The 21,916-nt window shown below is 41.4% G+C and overlaps 1 protein-coding gene and 1 non-coding gene across 2 annotated transcripts in view; one reads left to right on the top strand and one right to left on the bottom strand.

Annotated features, from left to right (window-relative positions):
- Positions 1-6,004, bottom strand: part of LOC114683385 (testis-specific Y-encoded-like protein 2) — an 11,765-nt gene extending 5,761 nt beyond the window's left edge. The window contains 2 exon segments of the mRNA XM_037198754.1: positions 2,620-2,627; positions 5,864-6,004. Coding sequence (XP_037054649.1) covers positions 2,620-2,627; positions 5,864-6,004 — 149 coding nt within the window.
- Positions 2,404-2,473, top strand: Trnaa-agc. Its single transcript has one exon. It is a non-coding gene; the product is annotated as a tRNA-Ala (tRNA).
- Positions 6,005-21,916: the final 15,912 nt, after the last annotated feature.

The following is a 21,916-nucleotide window of genomic DNA, read 5'->3' as shown; positions in this document are numbered from 1 at the left end:
TTGAGAACAAGTTCTCATTGTAACACAGGCCATCCTTGAACTCACTATGTAGCCAAGGCTATCCCGGAACACCTGAACCTACTACATTAGCTTCCCAATTATTGGGCTTACAGAAGTGAGCCACAACATTCACTTGTAATTTTCTTTGGGAGGGGCTTGGTCATATTAGATAGGACTTTTTACGGGCTGGGAAGCTGGCTCGATGAACGCAGGCACTTGTTGCTCTGCCTGATGGCCTGAGTTCACTCACAACATCTGACCTCCACGTGTGCAAACACACACTAAGTATAACATTTTCAAAAATTAAAGATTTTTTTAAAATATGTCACTGGATTTGGCTAGCTGACGATATGTTGTACTTTTCTGCATTTGTTCACAGGCTCTATGTACAGTTTTCTCATGATGGCTTTATCACATTTTAGTTTCAGAGGCATTTTTTTCCCTTTAGGATGACTTGGCAACTGTTTCCTCTTCCTTAAGTTTTGCAAAAGGTTTGTGTAAAATTGTGTGATAGTTAATATCAATTGTCGACTTGACAAGACCTAGAATCCCTGGGAGACAAACTCTGCGCATGCCTGTGAGAGCTCATCTAGATTGGGTTAACTGAGGTAGGAGGGCCCACCCTGGTGGATATGAGCAGTGCCATCCCATGCACTGGATCTAGGATGGAATGAAAAAGAGAGCGTGAACTTAATGCAAGCGTTCGCTACTCTCTAGTTCCTCACTGTGGCTGTAATAGAAACAACTGCCTCCTGCTTCTGTCACTGCCATGCCTTTCCCCACCATGATGCACTGTACCTTGAACCGTGAGCCAAAATAGACGTTTCCTTCCCTAACTTCCTCTGCTCAGGCGTTTTGTTGTAGCAAGGAGGACGGTAACTAATACAGACTGCTATTTGTTTGTTTTTCTATGTGTCTGTCTTTCGTTCTTCTATTCTTCAATTTCTCTTTTGTGTTAAATATATTCTGTCTACTATAACCTTTTAATTCCTTTGTAAATAGGTTTTTAGTTGTTTTCAGTGTTTGCTCTAGCAACTTGAAACAGTCTACTTTAGGTGTGTATAGAAACTTTGGTGCTGAGGGAGAAAGATGCAGGCCTAAGAAAGAACCTCCACTACATACATAGCGAGATGCTGTCAGAGGAGGAAGGGAGGGGGGGGGAGGGAGGGAGGAAGGAGGGAAAGAAGGGCTTTTCTGCACTGTAGGTTGATCTCTCCCATGTCTGTTTGTAGTATTGTCATAAGAACCATCAATAGGGCCTGGAGAGATGGCTCAGTGGTTAAGAGCACCGACTGCTCTTGCAGAGGACCTGGGTTCAATTCCCAGCACCCACATGGCAGCTCACAACTGTCTGTAACTCCAGTTCCAGGGGACCTGACACCCATGGCAAAACACCAATATATAATATATATATATATATATATATATATATATATATATATATATATATAAAATTAAAAAACTGTCAATAGTTTTAATAGTACTCCTTAATGCAATTATTTTTAGACAGAATAAAAAATCACAAACAAAATACTTTGCTTCATAAAATCTGTCTAGTTGTCTTCAAGTTAATATTTAACCCTTTAATCCCAACATGAATTAGTGTTTCTTGTAAATCTGGTAGCAACGAGTTTTTTGTTTTGTCTATCTTAATTTTTTTTCATTTTCATAGGACAGTAATGCTAGCTATAGAATTCTAAGTTGACGGTATTTTTCTTTTAACATTTTGAAGTTGCCAGCATACCATCTTCTGGCCTTGTGGTTTTTTGAGAGGCAATTGTTAGTAAGTCATTTTCATTTTTTATTTGGTTAGAAAAATATCACTTAGTCAAGACTTACTACAAGACCTAAAAAACTTTCAGACTAGGGGGGGAGGAGGGAGGACAGGGGAATCCGTGGCTGATATGTAAAATTAAATTAATTATAAATTTTTTTAAAAAAGAAGGAGAAAACTTTCAGACTAATCAACATGATAAAAAAAGGATGGGAGATATGCTTTTTTTAAAAAAGGTTTATTCTTCTCTCATATAATACATCCCGATCAGTTTCCCCTCTCCACTCCTCCCAGCCCCACTCCAAACTCCCTGCTTCCAGATCCACTCCTCCTGGATATGTTTCATATGTAGTTGGTACTTGTATGAAAATTTTGAAAAGACAGTGGAATTGCTATAATTAACATAATAGATTAAGTAATAGAAACAACACACTTAATAGAGTGTAAAGTGGCAACAAACTATCAAAGAACTACACACTAAATGAAAATAATTGGCAACAAGCTACTCACAAGAAACAAACACAGATCCGTTTGTGTGCTTTCTAGGTTTGCTTTTAACTTTGTCATAAAGCCACTGATCTTTGAGGCTTTTTTTCAAGTTTGAGGTTTCTAACATTAAGGGTTGGGGATTTTAGCTCAGTGGTAGAGCGCTTGCCTAGCAAGCACAAGGCCCTGAGTTCGATTCTCAGCTCTGAAAAAAAAAAGGTTTCTAACATTAATAATATTTTCAGGACTAGGGATGCAGGTCAGGGGTTGAAGTGATAGAGCACTTGCCTGGCAGTCATAAGCTACCGGGTTCTGTCCAAGCACTGCAAAAAGGTCCACATATAGATCTTTGAAATTACCTCTCTACCTGAAAAAAATAAGAAAATAAGGCTTAGCGGGTAAAGACAATTGCCCTGGGTAACCTGAGTCTGTTTGATTCCTAGAACCTACATAAAGATGGAAGCGAAAAGGACTGAACAGAGCTGTCCTCTGACCTCCACATGCACGCGCAACGCGCACACACACACAGAGATTTAAAACTACATACTTCAGCTTCTCCCTCCCACTGCCCTCTAACAACACATCTGTTGCTGGAATGAACAGTGATGTGGGGTGCTAACTAGTGGGAGACAAAGCAAACCCTTAAATTTCTAAATGTCGAGTTTCAGCCAATAGAAGTGAGAGGATTTAAGTGACCAGACGTTACAGTTTGTAGTGGGAAAATGCAAACTGAAGATTATTTAACTTAAAACTTCATACCTTCCTCTCAAGCAACAAGTATTCTCAAGACTAGCACTAAGTTATAGTTAATTCACTCTGCATACACAGCTACAGCCGCCTAGATTTCCTCTGAAACATACAACCCCATAAATAGCACCTTTGGTTTCACATTCAATTTGTTATTAGTTTCCTTGCTGGGCAGTGGTGGCACACGCCTTTAATCCCAGCACTCGGGAGGCAGAGGCAGGCGGATCTCTGTGAGTTCGAGGCCAGCCTGGTCTACAGAGTGAGTTCCAGGAAAGGCACAAAACTACACAGAGGAACCCTGTCTCAAAAAACAGAGACGGAGCTAGAGAGATGGCTCAGAGGTTAAGAGCACCGACTGCTCTTCAGAGGTCCTGAGTTCAATTCCCAGCAACGACAGGGTAGCTCACAACCACTTGTAATGAGATCTCTTCTGGCGTGCAGGGACACATGCAGGCAGAATATTGTATGCATAATAAAATAAATAAGTCTTAAAAAAAAATAAAGGAAAAAAAAACAAAAATAGTTTCCCTTAAGAGGAGAAACAAATCTTTGCCACGTTTCAGGATTCTTTGCAAGTGCTGGGAACTGCACCCAGGTCTTCTGCAAGAGCATTAAACACTTAAGACCCCCAGCCATCTCTCCAGCCCCAGGGCTGATGATGTTTTATTGATCTGTCTGGCAATAGTTTTCAAAGTCTAATTAACTTAAATTATAGAACTACCCCTGCTGATTCAGTTTCCATCTTTTTTCACTTTCAGTCTGTATGTGTCTTAAAGATTGGAGTATCGCCGGCCGGCGGCCGTGGTGGCGCACGCCTTTAATCCCAGCACTCGGAGGCAGAGCCAGGCGGATCTGTGTGAGTTCTGAGGCCAGCCTGGTCTACAAGTGAGTTCCAGGAAACGTGCAAAGCTATACAGAGAAACCCTGGCTGGAAAAAAAAAAAAAAAAAAAAGATTGAGTATCATCTTTATTAGCAGCACATATTTGGGTATAGTTTGTTTTAATCCATTTAGCCTTTGAATTGGAAACTTTAATCTACTTAAATTCAAGTTAATTATAAGAGGCTATTTTTTGTAGCTCCAGTTTCTTTTAATTTTAGAATTTATTCTTCTCTCATATATTACATCCTCACTGCAGTTTCCCCTCCCTCATCTCCTCTTCACATCCCCCCCATCCACTCCTCCTCCTCTGTTTCTCTTCAGAAAAGGGCGAGCCTCCCAGGGATATCAGCCAGCCATGGTAATATCAAGTTGCAGTGAGACTAGGCACTTCTTCTCTTATTAAAGCTAGACAAGGCCGGGGGGGGGGGGGGGGGGGGGGGGGGGGGGGTGGTGGTGCACGCCTTTAATCCCAGCACTGGGAGTCAGAGCCAGGCGGATCTCTGTGAGTTCGAGGCCAAGCCTGGCTACCAAGTGAGTTCCAGGAAAGGCGCAAAGCTACACAGAGAAACCCTGTCTCGAAAAAACCAAAAAAAAAAAAAAAAAAAAAAAAAGCTGGACAAGGCAAACCTAGTAGGAGGAAAGGGTCCCAAAAGCAGACAACAGAGTCCAGAGACAGCCCTGCTCCCACTGTTTAGGGGTTCCCACAAGAAGACCAAACTAACACAGCTGTAGCATATATGTAGGGAGCCTAGGTCAGTCCCACATAGGCTCCCTGACTGTCGGTTTAGTCTCTGTGAGCCCCTATGAGTCCAAGTTAGTTGATTTTGTGGGTTTTCTCTTTCTCTTTTTCTTTTTTTTTCAGATTGATTTATTTTATATATATAGTGTTCCTCCTGCATGTATGCCTGCAGGCCAGAAGAGGGCACCAGATCTCATTCTAGATGGTTGTGAGCCGCCATGTGATTGCTGGGAATTGAACTCAAAACCTTTGGAAGAGCAGCCAGTCCTGTTTCTGTGGGTTCTCTGTACTTGACCCCATCAGAAGCTATTATGAGCTGATAGCAACTTTGATTGGATTACATAAGTATACTTTTATTTCATTTTCACGACATCTCAAGTTTTTGATGTCACAGCATACATTTTTTTGTATTGCATGCTTGTTAAATTGTTGCACTATTTTTTTAGTATTTTATCTCTTAATAGTCATAAAGGTATAAGCTTGAAGAACTTCCTTTAGCATTTCTTAAGAGACAGTTGAGGATAACTAACTTCATTAGCTTTTGTTTGTCTGGTGAAGTCTCGTGTCTCTTCATCTGTGAAGAACAGCTTTGCCAGGTACAAGCTCCTTGACTGGGAAGATTTGGTTTGGTTTACTTCAGCAGATTGACTAGACCCTTTCACTCTTTCCTGGCCTCTAAGATCCCAGCCGAGGAATCTGATGCCAACCTTATTGCAACTCTGTGTTGCTTGATGGTTAACTCTGTCTTTCTGAAGTCCTCTTTGCATTGAATCCGATCGAATCTCTTGGACGTTCCCATACTTGGATAGTTACATCTTTTGTAAAAGTCAAGCATTTTCTCTTCTTTCTTTCAGTTCTCTGTCCCTTTGTCTTTCTCTTCTCTGCCATGTATTTACGCTCTTTTGATGTCCCATAAGCGTCTTCATTTCCATTCTTTTATTCTACTCTGACTATATATTCTCAATAGAGTGCCTTTGAGTTCACAGATGATTTCCTCTTTCGGGTTTCTTTGATGCTCTGTATTACATTTTCCACTTCAATGACTGCATTGCAATTTTTTGTTGATTTTTTTAAAAGATAATTTCAGTGTCCTTGTTAATTTTTCCTTTTGGCCACTTAGTGTTGTCTTGCTAACATTGTTTTCCTCTGTATTTTCATTGGCTCTCAGTGAGCTTTTTAATAATTATATTGAACCCTTTTCAGCCAGTCCTAAATCTCTTCTTTACAGTTGGTTACTGGTGCTTTCTTTGGTTCCTTTAGCACTGTTTCTGATTGTTCTTCATCCCTGTGGCTGTGCCTTGGTGTCTGTACATTTGAAAGACGTAGGACCTTATTTCCATCCATCTTGCTAAAGTGGCTTTTTCTGTGGCAGCCCATCACCGGTCAGTATGTTCTATAGACGAGCTTAGTGTGGCAAAGTTTGTTCCTGATACCTGGATTATCAGTAGGTGGGCCTCATGCCTGGGTGTGTGTGTTATTAGGCCCAGAACCCTGGCTACAACAGCATTGATCTATTGATTTGAGTCTGAAGCAATAGGCCTAGAGCTTATGTCCATGGGTATCTTCAAGCAGTAGCTTGAGGTCTAGGTCCACAGAGTCCACTAGGTGCTGGATGAGCCTTGAGCTGGAGTCTGCAGAAGCTAGCCAGGATTTGAGATGGTGTCTGATCTGTTGACTTGTGCCTAAATCTCAAGTCAGTGAGATCTAGCCTAGCACTGGGACAGTCTTACAATCTGAACCATGGGGCTGGGGATCTAGATTCTGGATCTATAAGATAAGACCTACAGCTTGTGTCTACGGAGATTGGCCAGCTACCACTGCACACTGGGTAAGCATGGATCCTGTCTATGCTGGAGAAGACTTAGAATCTGAATTCCATGGAGCCTGAAACCATGGGGGCTAGCTTAGATCCTGGGTAGGCCTGGTACTGGGGCAAGTATGGGGCATGGATCTATGGGGTTCAGCCCAGCATTGAGGTCTTCTGGGATATACCTGGATCCTCATTCTGCTAGAATAGCCTATACTGTGTGTCTTATATAGAGATATAGGGGCCAGCCTATCACTAGGCAGGCCTAGAACATGTGTCTGTGGTACCAGCTTGGTAACTACAGCCAAGAGTGCTGACCTTAGGTTGTGGCAGGCCTGAGACTACAAAAGCTGGCCTATTGCTAGAGTGGGCCTGAAGTGTGGACCCAGGCTCACTGGGGCATGATTGGCTATGAAGTAAGCTTACAGCCTGAGCATGTGAGGTCTGACCGGGTACTTAAACAGGTTTGATAATTGGGCCATTCTGGAGCCTGTGACCTCTTGAGTTCTCCTGGTGTTGGCTTGGTTCTGAACCCATCAGGAACGAGTAGCCTGAAGCCTTGGGGACTATGGTGCCAAGATGAGCCTTGAGGCTATCATCAGCTACTGACCTAGAGTTGGGGGCTGCGTTAGATGCCCAGAATGGGACTTGACTAGAATCAGCTCAAGTTGAGTGTCAAAAACAAGGCTAGTGACTGGGTTTGAGGGATGAGTGATAGAGAACCGTCCTTACTGCATGTCTCGTCGATGTGTCGTCTTGTTGCTCTGCTACAGCAGGTACTGTAACCCGCCACCTGCTCTCCTTAGCTTGAATAATAGCATTTTCATGTAAGGGGGACAAATGCTAGAGAGTCCATTCTGCCATCTTTGCTGACATCTGGATTCTCTAGGGTTTGTTTTGATTTATTTTGTCTTGGTTTATGTTACTGCTGCTATATGTGACTATTTTTGGTTGTTGCTATGTATTTATTGAATTCTGGGGATGAATTCTATGGATTTTGTATTCTCTGTACTATATTATGTGACTCCTGAGTTTTCTTTTAACATTTTTTTAAGTTCTCATTTTTATTTTAAGCCTAGATTCCTAAGGATCAGACCTAGGTGAATACATTTTGTAATTAGCCAATAATTGCTGAGAAAATCTTAAATATTTACCTATATGTTTTTCACTTTTTGGTTTTTTCGAGACAGGGTTTCTCTGTGCAGCTTTGCGCCTTTCCTGGATCTCACTCTGTAGACTAGGCTGGCCTCGAACTCACAAAGATCCGAGTGCTGGGATTAAAGGCGTGCGCCACCACCGCCGGCATGTTTTTCACTTTTTATTGTGAAGCTCTGTGTATGAAAAAATACCTACAGATTTCAGATAGTTTACAAGACCACCTAAGTTTTTCATTTTCTTTTGCACAGGGCCTTTACAGTTAGTCAGAAGTGATGACTTTAGTCTTTGCCTGTTTTTCCTGTGCATACACATGGCCTTGAGTATGCCTACAGCCCATCAAATCCTTAGTAATATGTCAGAGCCTTTCAAAGTTCTGGTTGTATCAGTCTCTAAAGCTTCCTTTTTGTGTCAGGTCTGGTGGCCTTTAATCCCAGAACTCTGGAGGCAGAGGCAGTAAGATCTCTGAGTTTGAGGCCAGCCTGATCTACCCATTTTTCTCCTTTAAATTCCCAAGGTGGTAATATACATTGTCCGGAACTTGGTTGCCTTTGGGCTAACACACCAGAGACAGGTAGCAAGTTCTCAAAGGGACTAGCTATAGTTACAGTGCTACAGACCCTACCGTTTCCTTGAGATTCAGTAGTTTCTTGGATGGTTTTGACTTCATTGTGTTACTATGGCTAATTGCCACAGTTCTGAAATGATTTGGTTCGTTTGCTCATGTTTTTAGTGTTCTGGAGGGAAAAACGTGAATTCATCGGAAGTCCTTTCTCAGCCATTCTATGGATTTCTTAATTCTGTTTTTAAAAAATGTTTTTGGAGGTGTGATTATATTTGTGTGTGCAGGTGGGTGTGGGTATAAGTGTGAGTGTATGTGTGGGTGCTGATGATGGAATTCAGGGCCTTATACATGATAGATAAATGATCAGCCCTAGCTCTCAGGTGTTTTAAGAATTATTTTTATTGCCGGGCAGTGGTGGCGCATGCCTTTAATCCCAGCACTCAGGAGGCAGAGCCAGGCGGATCTTTGTGAGTTCGAGGCCAGCCTGGTCTCCAAAGCGAGTTCCAGGAAAGGCACAAAGCTACACAGAGAAACCCTGTCTCGAAAAAACAAAAACAAAACAAACAAACAAAAAAAGACAGAATTGTTTTTATTATATTTTAAATTCTCTCTCTCTCTCTCTCTCTCTCTCTCTCTGGCTCTCTCTGTCTGTGTGTGTGTGTCTGTGTGTCTGTGTCTGTGTGTATCTGTGTTGCGCGTGTGCGCGTGTGCGTGTGTGTGTGTCTGTGTGTCTGTGTGTGTGTCTGTTGTGTGTCTGTGTGTGTGTCTGTGTTGTGTGTGTATGTGTTCAGGAGGACTGGTCCCTGTGGAGCCCAGAAAAGGTATCATCATATTGCCTGGAGCTGGAGTTACAGGCAGTTGTGAGCCACCCAACATAGGTGCTGGGAACCAAACTCAGATTTTCTGTAAGAGGAGTGTGCGCTGTAAACAACCAAGTCATCCCTCCAGGCTAGATAGCCCCCTGCTTTTTGAAACATAATCTTGAAAATATAGCCATGGTGGCCACAAGCTGCTGATTTCCTATCTCAGCCCTGATTAATAGGGACTACAGGCTTGTACCATGTCTGGCTCAAAAAAAAAAAAATTTAGAGCACTCCCTATACCATGTCCCTATGCAACTATGATTTAATCCTTTAATTACCTTGACAGCAAAAACTTTTGAAGCATTTTCATCCTTACTTTCTCTTTTCTTCTTCCATTCTTTTCGTTAATGTAGAGTATATTAGATAGGGGACTGAAGAGATGGCTCCGTAGTTAAAGCCTTTGCTGATCTTGCAGAGTTGAGTTCAGTTCCAAGCACCTTCATCGGGCAGCTCACAACCACCAGTAACTCCAGCTCTAGGGGCTATGTCTTAGTCAGGGTTTCTGTTGCCGGGATAAAACACTATAACCGAAAGCAAGTTGGGGAGGAAAGGATTTTTTACATCTTAGAATTCTCATGTTTTACTCCACCACTGAAGGAAGTCAGGGCAGGAACCTGGAGGCAGGAGCTGATGCAGAGGCCATGAAGGAGTGCTGCTTACTGCCTTGCTCTTATAGCTTGCTCAGCTTTGTTTTGTTTGGGGGTTTTGTTTTTGTTGTTGTTGTTTAGTATTTCAAGACAGGGTTTCTCCTTGTAGCAGCCCTGGCTGTCCTGGAACTCGCTCTGTAGGCCAGACTGGCCTCGAACTCAGAGATCTGCCTGCCTCTGCCTCACCAGTGCCACCACCGCCCATCTCAGCCCATTTTCTTATAGCACCCAGGACCACCAGCCCTAAGATGACACCGCCCACAGGGAGCTGGTCCCTCCCACATCAATCATTAATAGAGAAAATTCCCCCACAGGCTTGCCCATAGGCCAGTCTGGTGGGAACATTTTCTCAATTGAGGTTCTCTCTTCCCAAATGACTCTAGCTTGTGTCAAGTTGACAGAGTCAACTAACCAGGACAGAGTCCAGTGCCCTCTTCTGGCCTCTACGAACACCTGTACATACATGGCATACACTCACAGACATGCACACATACACATAAGTAAAACTAAAGATAAATATTTGTGTATTTATGTATGTGTTTCTGGATGTGGGTTTGTGCTTCTGAGTAGTGCTTGTGGAGACCAGAAGACGGCATCGGATCCCCTGGAGCTGGAGTTATAGGCAATTGTGGGGTCTTCTGGAAGAACAGTATGAACTCTTAACTACTGAGCCTTCTCTTCAGCCCCAAAGGTAAATCTTTTAAAAATACATTTAAAATTATATTCAATAAATGAAAAAATATATATTATAAAGATAACTTACTGAAAACTCAAGAATCCAGCACTCCATGAAAGGATGGCATTAATGATAGCATCTGTCCATGTGTCCCCTGTCCCTGCCTGTCTGCCCCATCAAAATCGCCACTCCTAGCCAGGCATGGTGGTACTTGTCTTTAATCCCAGCACTGGAGAGGCAGAGATGGGTGGATCTCTGTGAGTTTCAGGCCAACCAGGGCTACATAGTGAGACCCTGTCTTAAAAACAGGTTGCTCTTCCAGAGGACCGGGTTCTATCCTCAGCACCCACGTGGCAGCTCACAACTGTCTGTAACTCTAGTTCCAGGGGATCCAACACTCTCACATAGACATACATGCAGGCAAAACACCAATACGCATAAAATAAAAATAAATCATTAACCCAGGTGGCGATGGGATATGCCTTTAAAAACAAAAATCAAACAAACAGAAAACAAGCTGCCACCCCTAAATTTGTGTTTAACATTATTGTGCTATTTTGGACATGTGGAATTTTTTTTTTTCAAATTTGTGGGACTGTTTAATGAATACATTGCTTATTTGACTTGGTTGTAAACTTTTGGAAAATAGTATCATAGTGGTGTGACCTTTTCCTTGGAGAGACATGAGCAAATGTCTTTTCATCCCCGATAGGACACTGACAGTGAGCTAAAGAAACTGTTCCACCCAAGTCTAGCTTGATGACCTGGAGTCACTTGTCTCCTTGCCATGACAAAATCGCTGACAAAGCCTTTGGGAAGGAAGGGCTTATTTTGATACGCAGTTTGAGTAGAGCCTATCATTGTCTTAGTTTGCTTTCCATCATTGTCTTAGTTTGCTTTCGATTGCTGTGGGAAACACCATGAACAAAAGAACTTGGGGAGGAAAGGGTTTATTTCATATTATAGCTTCTAGCTTATCATGAAGGGAAGTCAGGACAGAACTCAAAGTAGGAACCTGGAAGCAGAAATCGAAGCAGAGACCATGAAGGAATGCTGCTTAATGGCTTGTTTTCATAGCTTGCTCAGCCTGCTTTTTTTTTTTTTTTTTTTTTTCATTTCCTTTTTTTTCTTTTTTTTTGGGGGGGCGGGGTTTCAAGACAGGGTTTCTCTGTGTAGCTTTGCACCTTTCCTGGAACTCACTTGGTAGTCCAGGCTGGCCTCGAACTCACAGAGATCTGCCTGACTCTGCCTCCCGGGTGCTGGGATTAAAGGCATGTGCCACTACCGCCCGGCTCATTTCCTTTTTTTTAACTTTTAAATTTTAATATATTTTAAACTAAAATATAATTACATTATTTCCCCCTTCCTTTTCCCTTTCGTCCCGCAACCCATCTCCCTCTCAAATTGATGGCTCCTTTTTCTTTATTGTTATTATATATATACATGTACAAATAGGTTAAATACAACCCGCTGAGTTCGTTTTTGCTGTGTCTGTGTGTGTGTGTGTACACGTGATTTCAGGACTGACCACTTTGTATTATATAACCAGATAGAGGGCTCATCCCTGGGAGAGGCTATTTTTTTCCATCAGCAGTCATTAGTTCCCTGTAGTCTTTTGTCTAGGAGTGACTCTATGAGGTTTTACCCCCTTCCCTGTTAGCATGTTTATTAATATTGTCATTGTTCAGGTCTTATTTAGGCAGCCATTTATTTTTGTTTTGTTTTTGTTTTTGTTTGTCGAGACAGAGTTTTTTCTGTGTAACAGTCCTGGCTGACCTGGAACTCACTATATAGACCAGGCTGGCCTTGAACTCACAGAGCCTCCCCCTGCCTATGCCTCCCGAGTGCTGGGATTAAAGGCGTGCACCACCACCACCACCACCACCACCACCACACCACCACCACCACCGCCAGGCTGGACAGCCATTTTTAAGAGACAAAGTCTCAGAGCAGACTTACTGATCTTCTGGCTCCTGTAATCCTTTTGCCCCCTCTGGAAATGGTCCTGAACCTTAGTTGCAGAAGTTGTGTTGAGAATGTATTCATTGTGGCTGGGTTCCCTGTGATCCCTTGATCTCTACATTGTGTCCAGAAAAATGAAAATCATGAAATTTCCAGGTAAATGGATGGAACTTGAAAAGATTATATTGAGTGAAGTAGCCCAGACCCACAAAGATAAGTGCCACATATTCTCTCTTGTCTGCCATTCCTAGCTCCGAATCTTCAGATATGAGTGTATGACATGGAATAACCAAAGAAACTGAGAGAAACTATCAAGAAACCATGGGTAAGGGAGATATGTGGGGAAGAGCAGGATATAGGTGAAACAAAATGGGAAATGGGGAGGGAGCGCTCCAATTGGGGAGGGAGAGGAAGGTCAATACAGAAAAAAGGGAAGAGAGAAATAAAGCCAAGGTTATTTGATAAAACCTTCAGAAATTATTATATGTTTATATTATATAAAGGTGTGTGCCACCACTGCCATAGAATGGAGATATATATATATATATATATATATATATATATATATATATATATATCCCTAAACAAGTTATTCCTCTTTGACTTGTGCTCCCCACAAGAGAAATAGACTACCTAACAAAAACCCAATGCTAGGCATGAAAATCCTCTGTTGCAGGTGTTGGTCAGGGTAGTCCAAGTGACTCCAAAAACCATACTGACTATTGCTGTTGCCCTTAGGTGCCTCCCAGAGGTTGAAGATAAGTTCATATTGCCAAAGAAACCACACACTTAGAGACAAGACTTGGATTATTTGAGTTGGATCTAACCTGAAAGCCTCATTCCTGTGGTTTAGCTTCCATAGTACTAGAAAGTACTATGCAAGCTGTCAAGGGAGGGAAGCAGTCACCACTCCTATACAGCTGTGGTGCCTATGAAACACAAAACTGCTAACAATGGTAAGATATCCCTAAAGGGCCAATAGTGGTATTCATATCTTGGTGGTAATTAGACAACAGCTGTCTAATTGGACTTAAGGCCCCCTCAACAGGAGAAAAATCATGACTGATGCTAGAAACCTAGCCAGCTACCTAGGCTAGTAAGGTCATGAATCTTAGAGGAGACCCTCCTACACCACTTTACTAGACCGGCATAATTCCTACCTGCATTCTAAATATTTATCCTTTTTACCCACAGATAAGTGTAGCTCTCAATCCTCATCAAAGAAACTTCTCTTTGCAACACATGGAGACCATTACAGAAAACACAACTAGACACAATGAAGAGATCAACAAACTACTTTCCATACAACTCAGGACTGGGAGTAACACTGCCTCCCGTGTACCCTCCACAATAATCACTAGTTAAGAAAAATGCCCTACAGACTTGCCTACAGCCTGATGTTATGGAGGCTTTTTCTCAATGGAGATTCCCTCTTGCCAGATGTCTCTAGTTTATATCAAGTTGACAAACTAACCAGCACAATCATGGAGAGGAAGGTATGGCAGCAAGAGCTTGGATTTATGTAGTTCAGGACTATGTCATTTCAGGACCTAGCCCGTTACCATGGTGCCACCCACGTTTAGGGTGGGTCTTCTCACCTGAGGTATCTTAATCTAGATAATCCTGAACAGATTTGCCCAGACTTGTCTGTTCAGTACTCCCCATCTGGTCAAGTTGACAATTAATCATCACAACTCCATCCCTTGTCAACTTGACACCAAACATTATCACTTTCAAACTAATTTTCCACCCCTTGTCCCTAAAGTGTTGTGGACATCTCACAATGCAAAATGTATTCAAAGTCTGCATTGTCTTTAACAGTTTCAACACTTTTAAAAAGTCTAGCTGGGTGATGGTGGCACACGCCTTTAATCCCAGCACTGGGAGCCAAAGGCAGGCAGATCTCTGTGAGTTCGAGGCCAGCCTGCTCTACAGAGCGAGTTCCAGGACAGCCTGGACTGTTATATAGAGAAACCTTGTCTTAAAAACAAACAAACAAGCTGGGTGGTGGTGCCGCACACCTTTAATCCCAGCACTCGGGAGGCAGAGCCAGGCGGATCTCTGTGAGTTCGAGGCCAGCCTGGGCTACCAAGTGAGTTCCAGGAAAGGCACAAAGCTACACAGAGAAACCCTGTCTCGAAAAACCAAAAAAACAAACAAACAAACAAAAAAGTTTAGTCTGCATCTCATCTCAGGTTCAAGGCAATCTCTTAGATGTGATGTAAGTTCCTATAAAAATAAAAACCAAGTTACCTATTTCTATTACATAATGAATGGCACAGAATAAACACTCCCATTCCCAAAGGAAAGAATGATGGCATAGCATCATTTAGTGATTGGACTAAAGTAAAAACAAAGCTCAGTATGGAAATGCAAACTCCTGTAGTTCTATGTTGGGCACCTGGAACTCATGAGGTCTTGGGTATCCCCACCCTCCATCTCTGCTTCCTGCAGTACACGTAGCCTTTTGGAATGACTCATTTCTATGCCTGCACACCTGCCATGGTCCTACCATCTCCAGGATTTGGGGCTCTCCATTACAATTTAGGCTTCACCTTCACCGCTTTACACAGTGGCCTCTTATGCCTTTCAGCGACTCAAATCCATACATTGTCTGGCCTCAGGGCAGTCCGGAACCACAGTGGAAGACTCCATGACCCCCTCAAATCCTGTATCTTTCATGCCTTCAAAACCAGTACCATGCAAATGACTCTTACCAAAGTCTGCTGCCAGCTCAGAATGGGTACTGGCCTCGCTTCTCCCTATCAGTTTTTCTGTGTTACGACATTGCTGCAATGAATGCAACCCATGGAAAGGTTGATTTTTGTGAAAGAGGGTATTTTGATTAATCTGTTCAGAGTTTCATACATGCATACGGTGGTTAAGGGGTTGTATCTTTCTCTTTTTTATTTTTCTTATTTATTCATTTATTTATTTGAGAGAGAATCTCATGTAGCCTTGGCTGGTATGTAACTCACCAAGTAGACCAGGCTTGCCTGGATGGAACTCATAGAGACCCACCTGCTGCTGCTTCTTGCATGCTGGGATTAAAAGGTGTGTGCAACCACACCTGCCCCACATACAATGCATTTCAATCATTTTCACCCACACCCCTCTTTTCCCATATCCATCCCCATCCAACTCCGTGTCCTCTATTTTTAATATCTCACAGATTCCAATTTATACTGCCCATATACACATAGTTATATTCTAATGGCCAATTGATGGCCGTTAGAATATGGTCAGCCTAGCCAGGGGGCCATATCTTTAAAGAAAACCTCCTTTCCTCCAGAAGCCAGTAGCTCCTCCATCAGGTGTGGGGGATCTTGAACCTTCCTCCTCCCATGCTGGAGTGTTGACTGGCTTGGTCTTGCACAGGCAAGCACAGCTGCCGTGAGTTTATGAGTGCAGAAGTCCTGTGGTATCCAGAAGACATTGTTTGACCTGACCTCTGTTCCTTACAATCTCTCTGCCCCTCTTCTTCAGTAGTCAGAGGGTTTGTATTGACACACAGTTGGAGGGGACAGTCCATCATGGTGGGAAGGTCATGGCAGCAGGAGCTTGAGGCAGTTGTTCACATCATGTTCACGGTCTGAAGCAAACGGTGATGAATAAATGCACTCAGCTTTCTCCTTTTTATTCCGTCTCAGACCCCAGTGTATAGAATGGTACCACACACATTTTGGGTGAAGCTTTCCACCCCAGTTAATCTAGATAATCCCTCACAGACGTTCCCGAAGGCTTGTTCTTCAATATTCTAGATCCTGTCAAGTTGACAGTATTAACCATCACATGAACCAATGAGTGTATTAGAGTCACTTATAGGAGCATGGGAGATTGAAAACAAGCTGCCTTCCTGAAATGCCCACGCCAGCATGGATGATAACTCACAAAAGCTGCATCCCTAGGGCTTTCAGCCTGTCCTATATGAAGCCCCCACTGAGAGTCTCAACTCCCCATTAATTTCTTACTGCTTTTGTAAACTTGCTAAGAGATCTTGTGAACTTGCTGGGCCTTGGAAATCTCTTTTGCATCTTGAGTCTTAAACATCTGTCTTCTCCCTTCCAGAGAATGTTTCAATTCAGAGGAAATAGCTACAGAACAATATTCTATATAGTTTTCTGTAACTTGCTTTTTCATCACTATTATGTTCCTGAGGGTCACATCTTTTGCTGCATGTGGTTGTAGTTCATTATCAATGATGTGTAGCATTTCAGGTGATCATAAAACAAATAATCCATGTTTCTGTTGATGGACATTTGAGTCCTTTGCAGCTTTTTGCTCTTATGAACAGCACTGCTTTTGTTCTTGTGCATGTCTCTGCTTCCCATATACCTAGGTATAAGTATATACCTAGGAATGGAGTTGCTAGCTAATAAGATATATGAAAGTTTAGCCTCACAGGAGTCTATCAAACCATATTCTAAAAGATAATACAAGTTATGCTCTTTGGCAATGAATAAAAGATTCTGTTGATCCATAACCTCATCTACTTGATATAATCCCACCTATTTTGTCAATATAGTGTAAAATGATAAATATATATATTTTAAAACATTCTTTTTAAAGAATAGTTTAATATTAATAATTTAATTTATTAATTTTTTTTATGTATATGGTGCTCAATCTGCATGTACACCTGCATGCCAGAAGAGGGCATCAGATCCCATTATAGATGACTGTGAACCACCATGTGGTTGCTGGGAATTGAACTCAGGACCTCTGGAAGAGCTGTCAATGCTCTTAACCACTGAGCCAACTCTCCAGCCCATATATATATTTAGATAGATATACATACATACATACATACATACATACATACATACATACATATTGTTTGTTTTTGTTTTTTGAGACAGAGTTTCTCTGTGTAGTTTTGGTGCCTGTTCTGGATCTCACTCTGTAGATCAGGCTGGCCTCGAACTCACAAGAGATCCACCTGGCTCTGCCTCCCAAGTGCTGGCATTAAAGGCATGCGCCACCACCCAGCGTAAATGATATTTTAATATAGACTCAGCATCCTAGTTATCAATATAGTTGATTATCTTTTCCTGGTTATTGATCATGTTTGAATCTTTAAAATAATTTTTGTTGATTTGTAGGAATTTTTTTGTTTTGGATTCTCATAATATGTCGGGTTGTGTATGTCAAATCTTTTCTCTCTGTCTTGGTTAGGGTTACTATTGCTGCAGTGAAACACCATGACCAAAAGCAAGTTGGAGAGGAAAGGGTTTATTTGGCTTATACTTCAACATTGCTGTCCATCACTAAAGGAAGTCAGGGCAGGAACCTGGAGGCAGGAGCTGATACAGAGTTCATGCTTACTGGCTTGCTCCCCCTGGCTTTCTCAGCCTGTTTTCTTATAGAACCCAGGACCACTAGCCCAGGGGTGACACCACCCATAGTGGCTACGCTCTCCCCAATAAACAAAACATTAAGAAAATGCCCTAGAGACTTGCCTGCAGCCTAAGCTTATGGGGACATTTTCTCAATCAAGGGTCCCATCTCTCAAATGACTCTAGCCTGTGCCAAGTTGACATAAAACTAGCCAACATACTCTCTCCATTTGTGGCTTTTTGCTTTATTATGTCTTTCCATGAGCACATTTTTTCCCCTGTGATGCTGAGGAGCGAAGCCAGAGCTCTATAACCTCCACAGTGCTAGGCAAATACTCTACCCTCAGACCCAGAAATTCTTTTCTTAAAGGAGTTGAATGAATCAGTCTTTTCTCTGTTGTAGCCAGCAGTTTTCTAGAGTTCCTTGGACCATTATCATACATATACATATACATATATATATATATATTTTTTTTTTTCTAATAAAAAGTTTGCCTTTTGTATTTAATCCAAGTGGAATTGATTTTTTGGTGTGGTATAAGGTAGGGAGCTAATTTCATCATTTTCCACATGGATAACCTAACGCCACTTCTGTCATACATCAAAGCTCCTAGTTTGGTTACTTTCCCATTGCTGTCCTCAAATACATGGCAATAAGCAACTTAAGGTCACAGGTTGGGGATGCACTCCATCCTGGTAGCTGGAGGCTGTTTGCTCACATCCAGGTGGATCAGGAAACAAACCAAAAAAGGGAAATGTCAGCATTCTGCTGGCTTCTTTTTCCCTTTTTAATTAGTCTGGACCCCAGCCCATGGGCAGTGCCTCTCACATTCAGGATGGGTCTTCCCTTCTTAGTTAAACATCTCTGGAGTCACCCTCATAACCACAACCAAGAGATGTACCTCACTAAATGTTCTGGACTAAGTATTACTTAATCTAGTAAAATTAACAATATTAGTCACATTATCTGCATAGGTCTGATTATAGAATCTTTGCTGTTGATTAACCTTTTGTCCCTGAACCACTATCACACTCCCTAAATTATTTTAGTTCCCTGGTAAATATTATTATTTAATAAAGCAAAATTAACCTTCCTAGATTGTTTTGCCCAATATTCTTCTTACTTTATTTTTATTTTTATTTGAGACAGACTCACCATGTAGCCCTGATTGGTCTGAAACTCACTATGTAGACCAGGCTAGCCTCAAACTCACAGAAATCCACCTGCCTCTCCCAAGTGTTGGAATTAAAGATGCATACAACCATTCCCAACCATCTTTAGATATTCTTTTTTTTTTTTTTTTAATTTTAAATATACTTCCAAATCCACTTGTTATGTTTTATAAGGTTTTGGGAATTGCAGTGATTATATAAATCAGTTTGAAGATAAATTGATGCTTATGAAGTTGAGTTTTCTTAACTATAAATTTGGTATGTTCTTTTATTTTAAATACATTCTTGCATGTCTTTTTGTCTGAGTGTTATGATTTTTTAAAAGAATTGTATTAAGCCTACAGCCCCCAGTATTATTCCCAGGTAGTTTCCCATGCAAGTACTAACCAAGTCCAGCCTGCTTAGCTTCTGACATCACACAAGATCAGCCTGTTCAGTCAGGGTGGTATGGTTGTATATATGTTCGGATTTTTTATATAAAGCCTTCTGTATTGGGTGGAATTTTTATTCTCGTGGTATTAGGAATTAAATCCAAAATCTCATGCATGCTTTACTACCTAGCTATTCCTCCAATCCAAGAGATATTTTCATTTAGTGTGTTTTTATCAATTTCCTAGGTATATTAAAAATGAAATGGATTTTGATTGATAGTATAATCACTCACTCTATAAACTATTGTTGTTGCTGCTGCTGCTGTTATCATTTTTTTTTGGAGAAAGTCTTACTATACAATCCAAGTTGTCCTGGAATTCGCTATAAAGCCCAAGTTAACCCCAAACTGTGATCCACTTGCCCCAACCTTCCAAGTACTGGAACTTATAGGTATGCGTCACTACATTCTACATGTCTACACTTTACATTTTGTAGTAATTCCAGTTGTACAGGAAAGTTAAGTTAGTAAGCAGAGAGTTCCTATAGGAACTTCCTATACCTGACTGTGGTATATTTTTTAAAACTAAGAAAGCAACATCAATACATCCCTGTTAACTCCTCCCATGTTTCTCCCACCATTGCTCCCTCTCAAGTTCATGGCCTCCTTTTCTTTGTTATTGTTACTTATATAGATATGTATATGCATAAGTACACAAAGACAACTTGCTCAGTGTGTTTAGTATTTATTACTTGTATGTAAATGATTTCAAGGCTGACCATTTGGTATCGGATAATCAATTAGGGGGCTCATCCCTGGGGAAGACATATTCTCCAGCGCTCAGGATTTCTTAGTCATTGTAGTTCTTTATTTAAGGATGGGGCCCTGTATGATTTCCCCCTTCCATGTTAACATGTCTGTTGGTGTTGTACTTGTTCAGGTCTTATTTAGGCAGCCATTTTAATGAGACTTCCTGGGTAAAACCTCTGTATGATTTCTAGGTGACACCATCTCACAGCAGATTTCTTGGTCCTTTGGCTCTTGGAATCTTTCTGCCATGATGTTTCCTGACCCCTAGATACACAAGTTGTGTTGTAGATGTATCTATTGGGGGCTGGGCACTCCATGATCAGTTTTTTTTGTTTTTTTTTTTTTTTTTTTTTTTTTTTTTTGTATTTTGACCAGTTGTGGTTTTCTGCAATGCTCTCCATTTGTTGGAAAGAGAAGTTTCTTTGATGAGGTGTGAGAGCTATACTTACCTGTGGGTATAAGGATAAGTATTTAGAATGCAGGTAGGAATTATGCTGATTTAGTAAAGTGGTGGTGGAAGGTTTTCTTGTAAGATCCATGGCCTCAGTGGCTCCAGAAAGTTGGGTAAGTTTTCAGTATTGGGCATGATTTCGGGCCTTAAGTCCAATTAGACAGCTGTTGGTTACCACCAAGATAATGAATGCCACCATCTCACTTTTAGGGATATATTGTCATGCTGTCAGTGTTGTGGTTCATAGACATCACAGCTGGATAGAACTATTGATTGCTTCCCTCCCTTGGAAGCTTGCACAGTACCATCCAGTCCTAAAGGAAGCTATTTCTTAGGAAGGTGGCTTTCAGGTCAGATCCAGCTCAGATCACATAGATCCTATGTCCAAAGCATAGGTGTCTTTAGCAATAGCGATTTAACTTCAACCTCTGGGAGGCAACCAAGGGCAATTTGCAATAATAGCCTACATTGTTTGGGGAATCTCTTGGATAACCCTGATCTGTTGGTCCTTATTTTTATGACATTAATGGTTTTGAATACTATAGTATGCTCCTCAATTTAGAGCTGTCTGAAGTTTTTATCATAACTAGACTGAGCTTCTTTTTAGAAAGAATGCCACAGAATTTAAATGTTCTTCTCATCTTACATATCAAGGAGTACATGGTATCTACATGGCATCCCTGATGATGTGAACTATAATAATCCTTTGGTTAAAGTAGTATTTGCTGTGTTTCTCCATGGGAAAGTTGCCGATTCTTTTTCACTTTTTTTTAAATTTAATTTTATTTTACAATATAATTTAATTCTTCTTTTTCACTTTTAATATTCTGTTCTTTGGAGGAATTTAATCCCCTCTCAAGGAGAGGGGAAACAATTGAGCTCCAGCCCCTAGAAGAGGGTATATCTATGTATGTGTTTTTTTGGAATTCTGTAATGATGTAATAATAAAAGATAATTTATTATTATGTTACTTGTTTACATCTATATGAGCTTATGCATATTTCTTTAATAATTTGAGTTATAAATCCACACTGCAGGCCTCAAGCATATGAAACAAAGATTCAGTTGTATATGATAAAGCTATACCTAGAAAGATCAAGGAATCCTCCTATTATTAATTTCTTATACCATCATACTCCTAGGCCACATACGGTAAACAGTTTAAGATTCTCAGACCTCCTGCTGATCCGAACTAGGTAACACTCTTACAGAGACAACACCTGCCCTCCTGGCGTAGGAGACAGGTGGGTCTCTAGATGCATAGCTTTGTTTCTTGTGCAAATGAAGCTCAGACCATCCCTTTCCCTCAGGCTAGAGGCATTGCCGAGCTAATGACTGAGAACAAAAGGATTTTTTGCATAACCAGGTGCAAGTGAAGACTGGGGAAGAATTCCTGACTGGGTGGGGGAGGGGGAGATATAGCTCAGCCTGAGGAGAAAGCAGGAGTTAGGATAGCATGGCCCAAGGAGAAGGC

Source organism: Peromyscus leucopus, chromosome X, assembly GCF_004664715.2.
Source record: "Peromyscus leucopus breed LL Stock chromosome X, UCI_PerLeu_2.1, whole genome shotgun sequence".
NCBI lineage: Eukaryota > Metazoa > Chordata > Mammalia > Rodentia > Cricetidae > Peromyscus > Peromyscus leucopus.
This window is presented reverse-complemented; position numbering and strand designations above follow the sequence as displayed.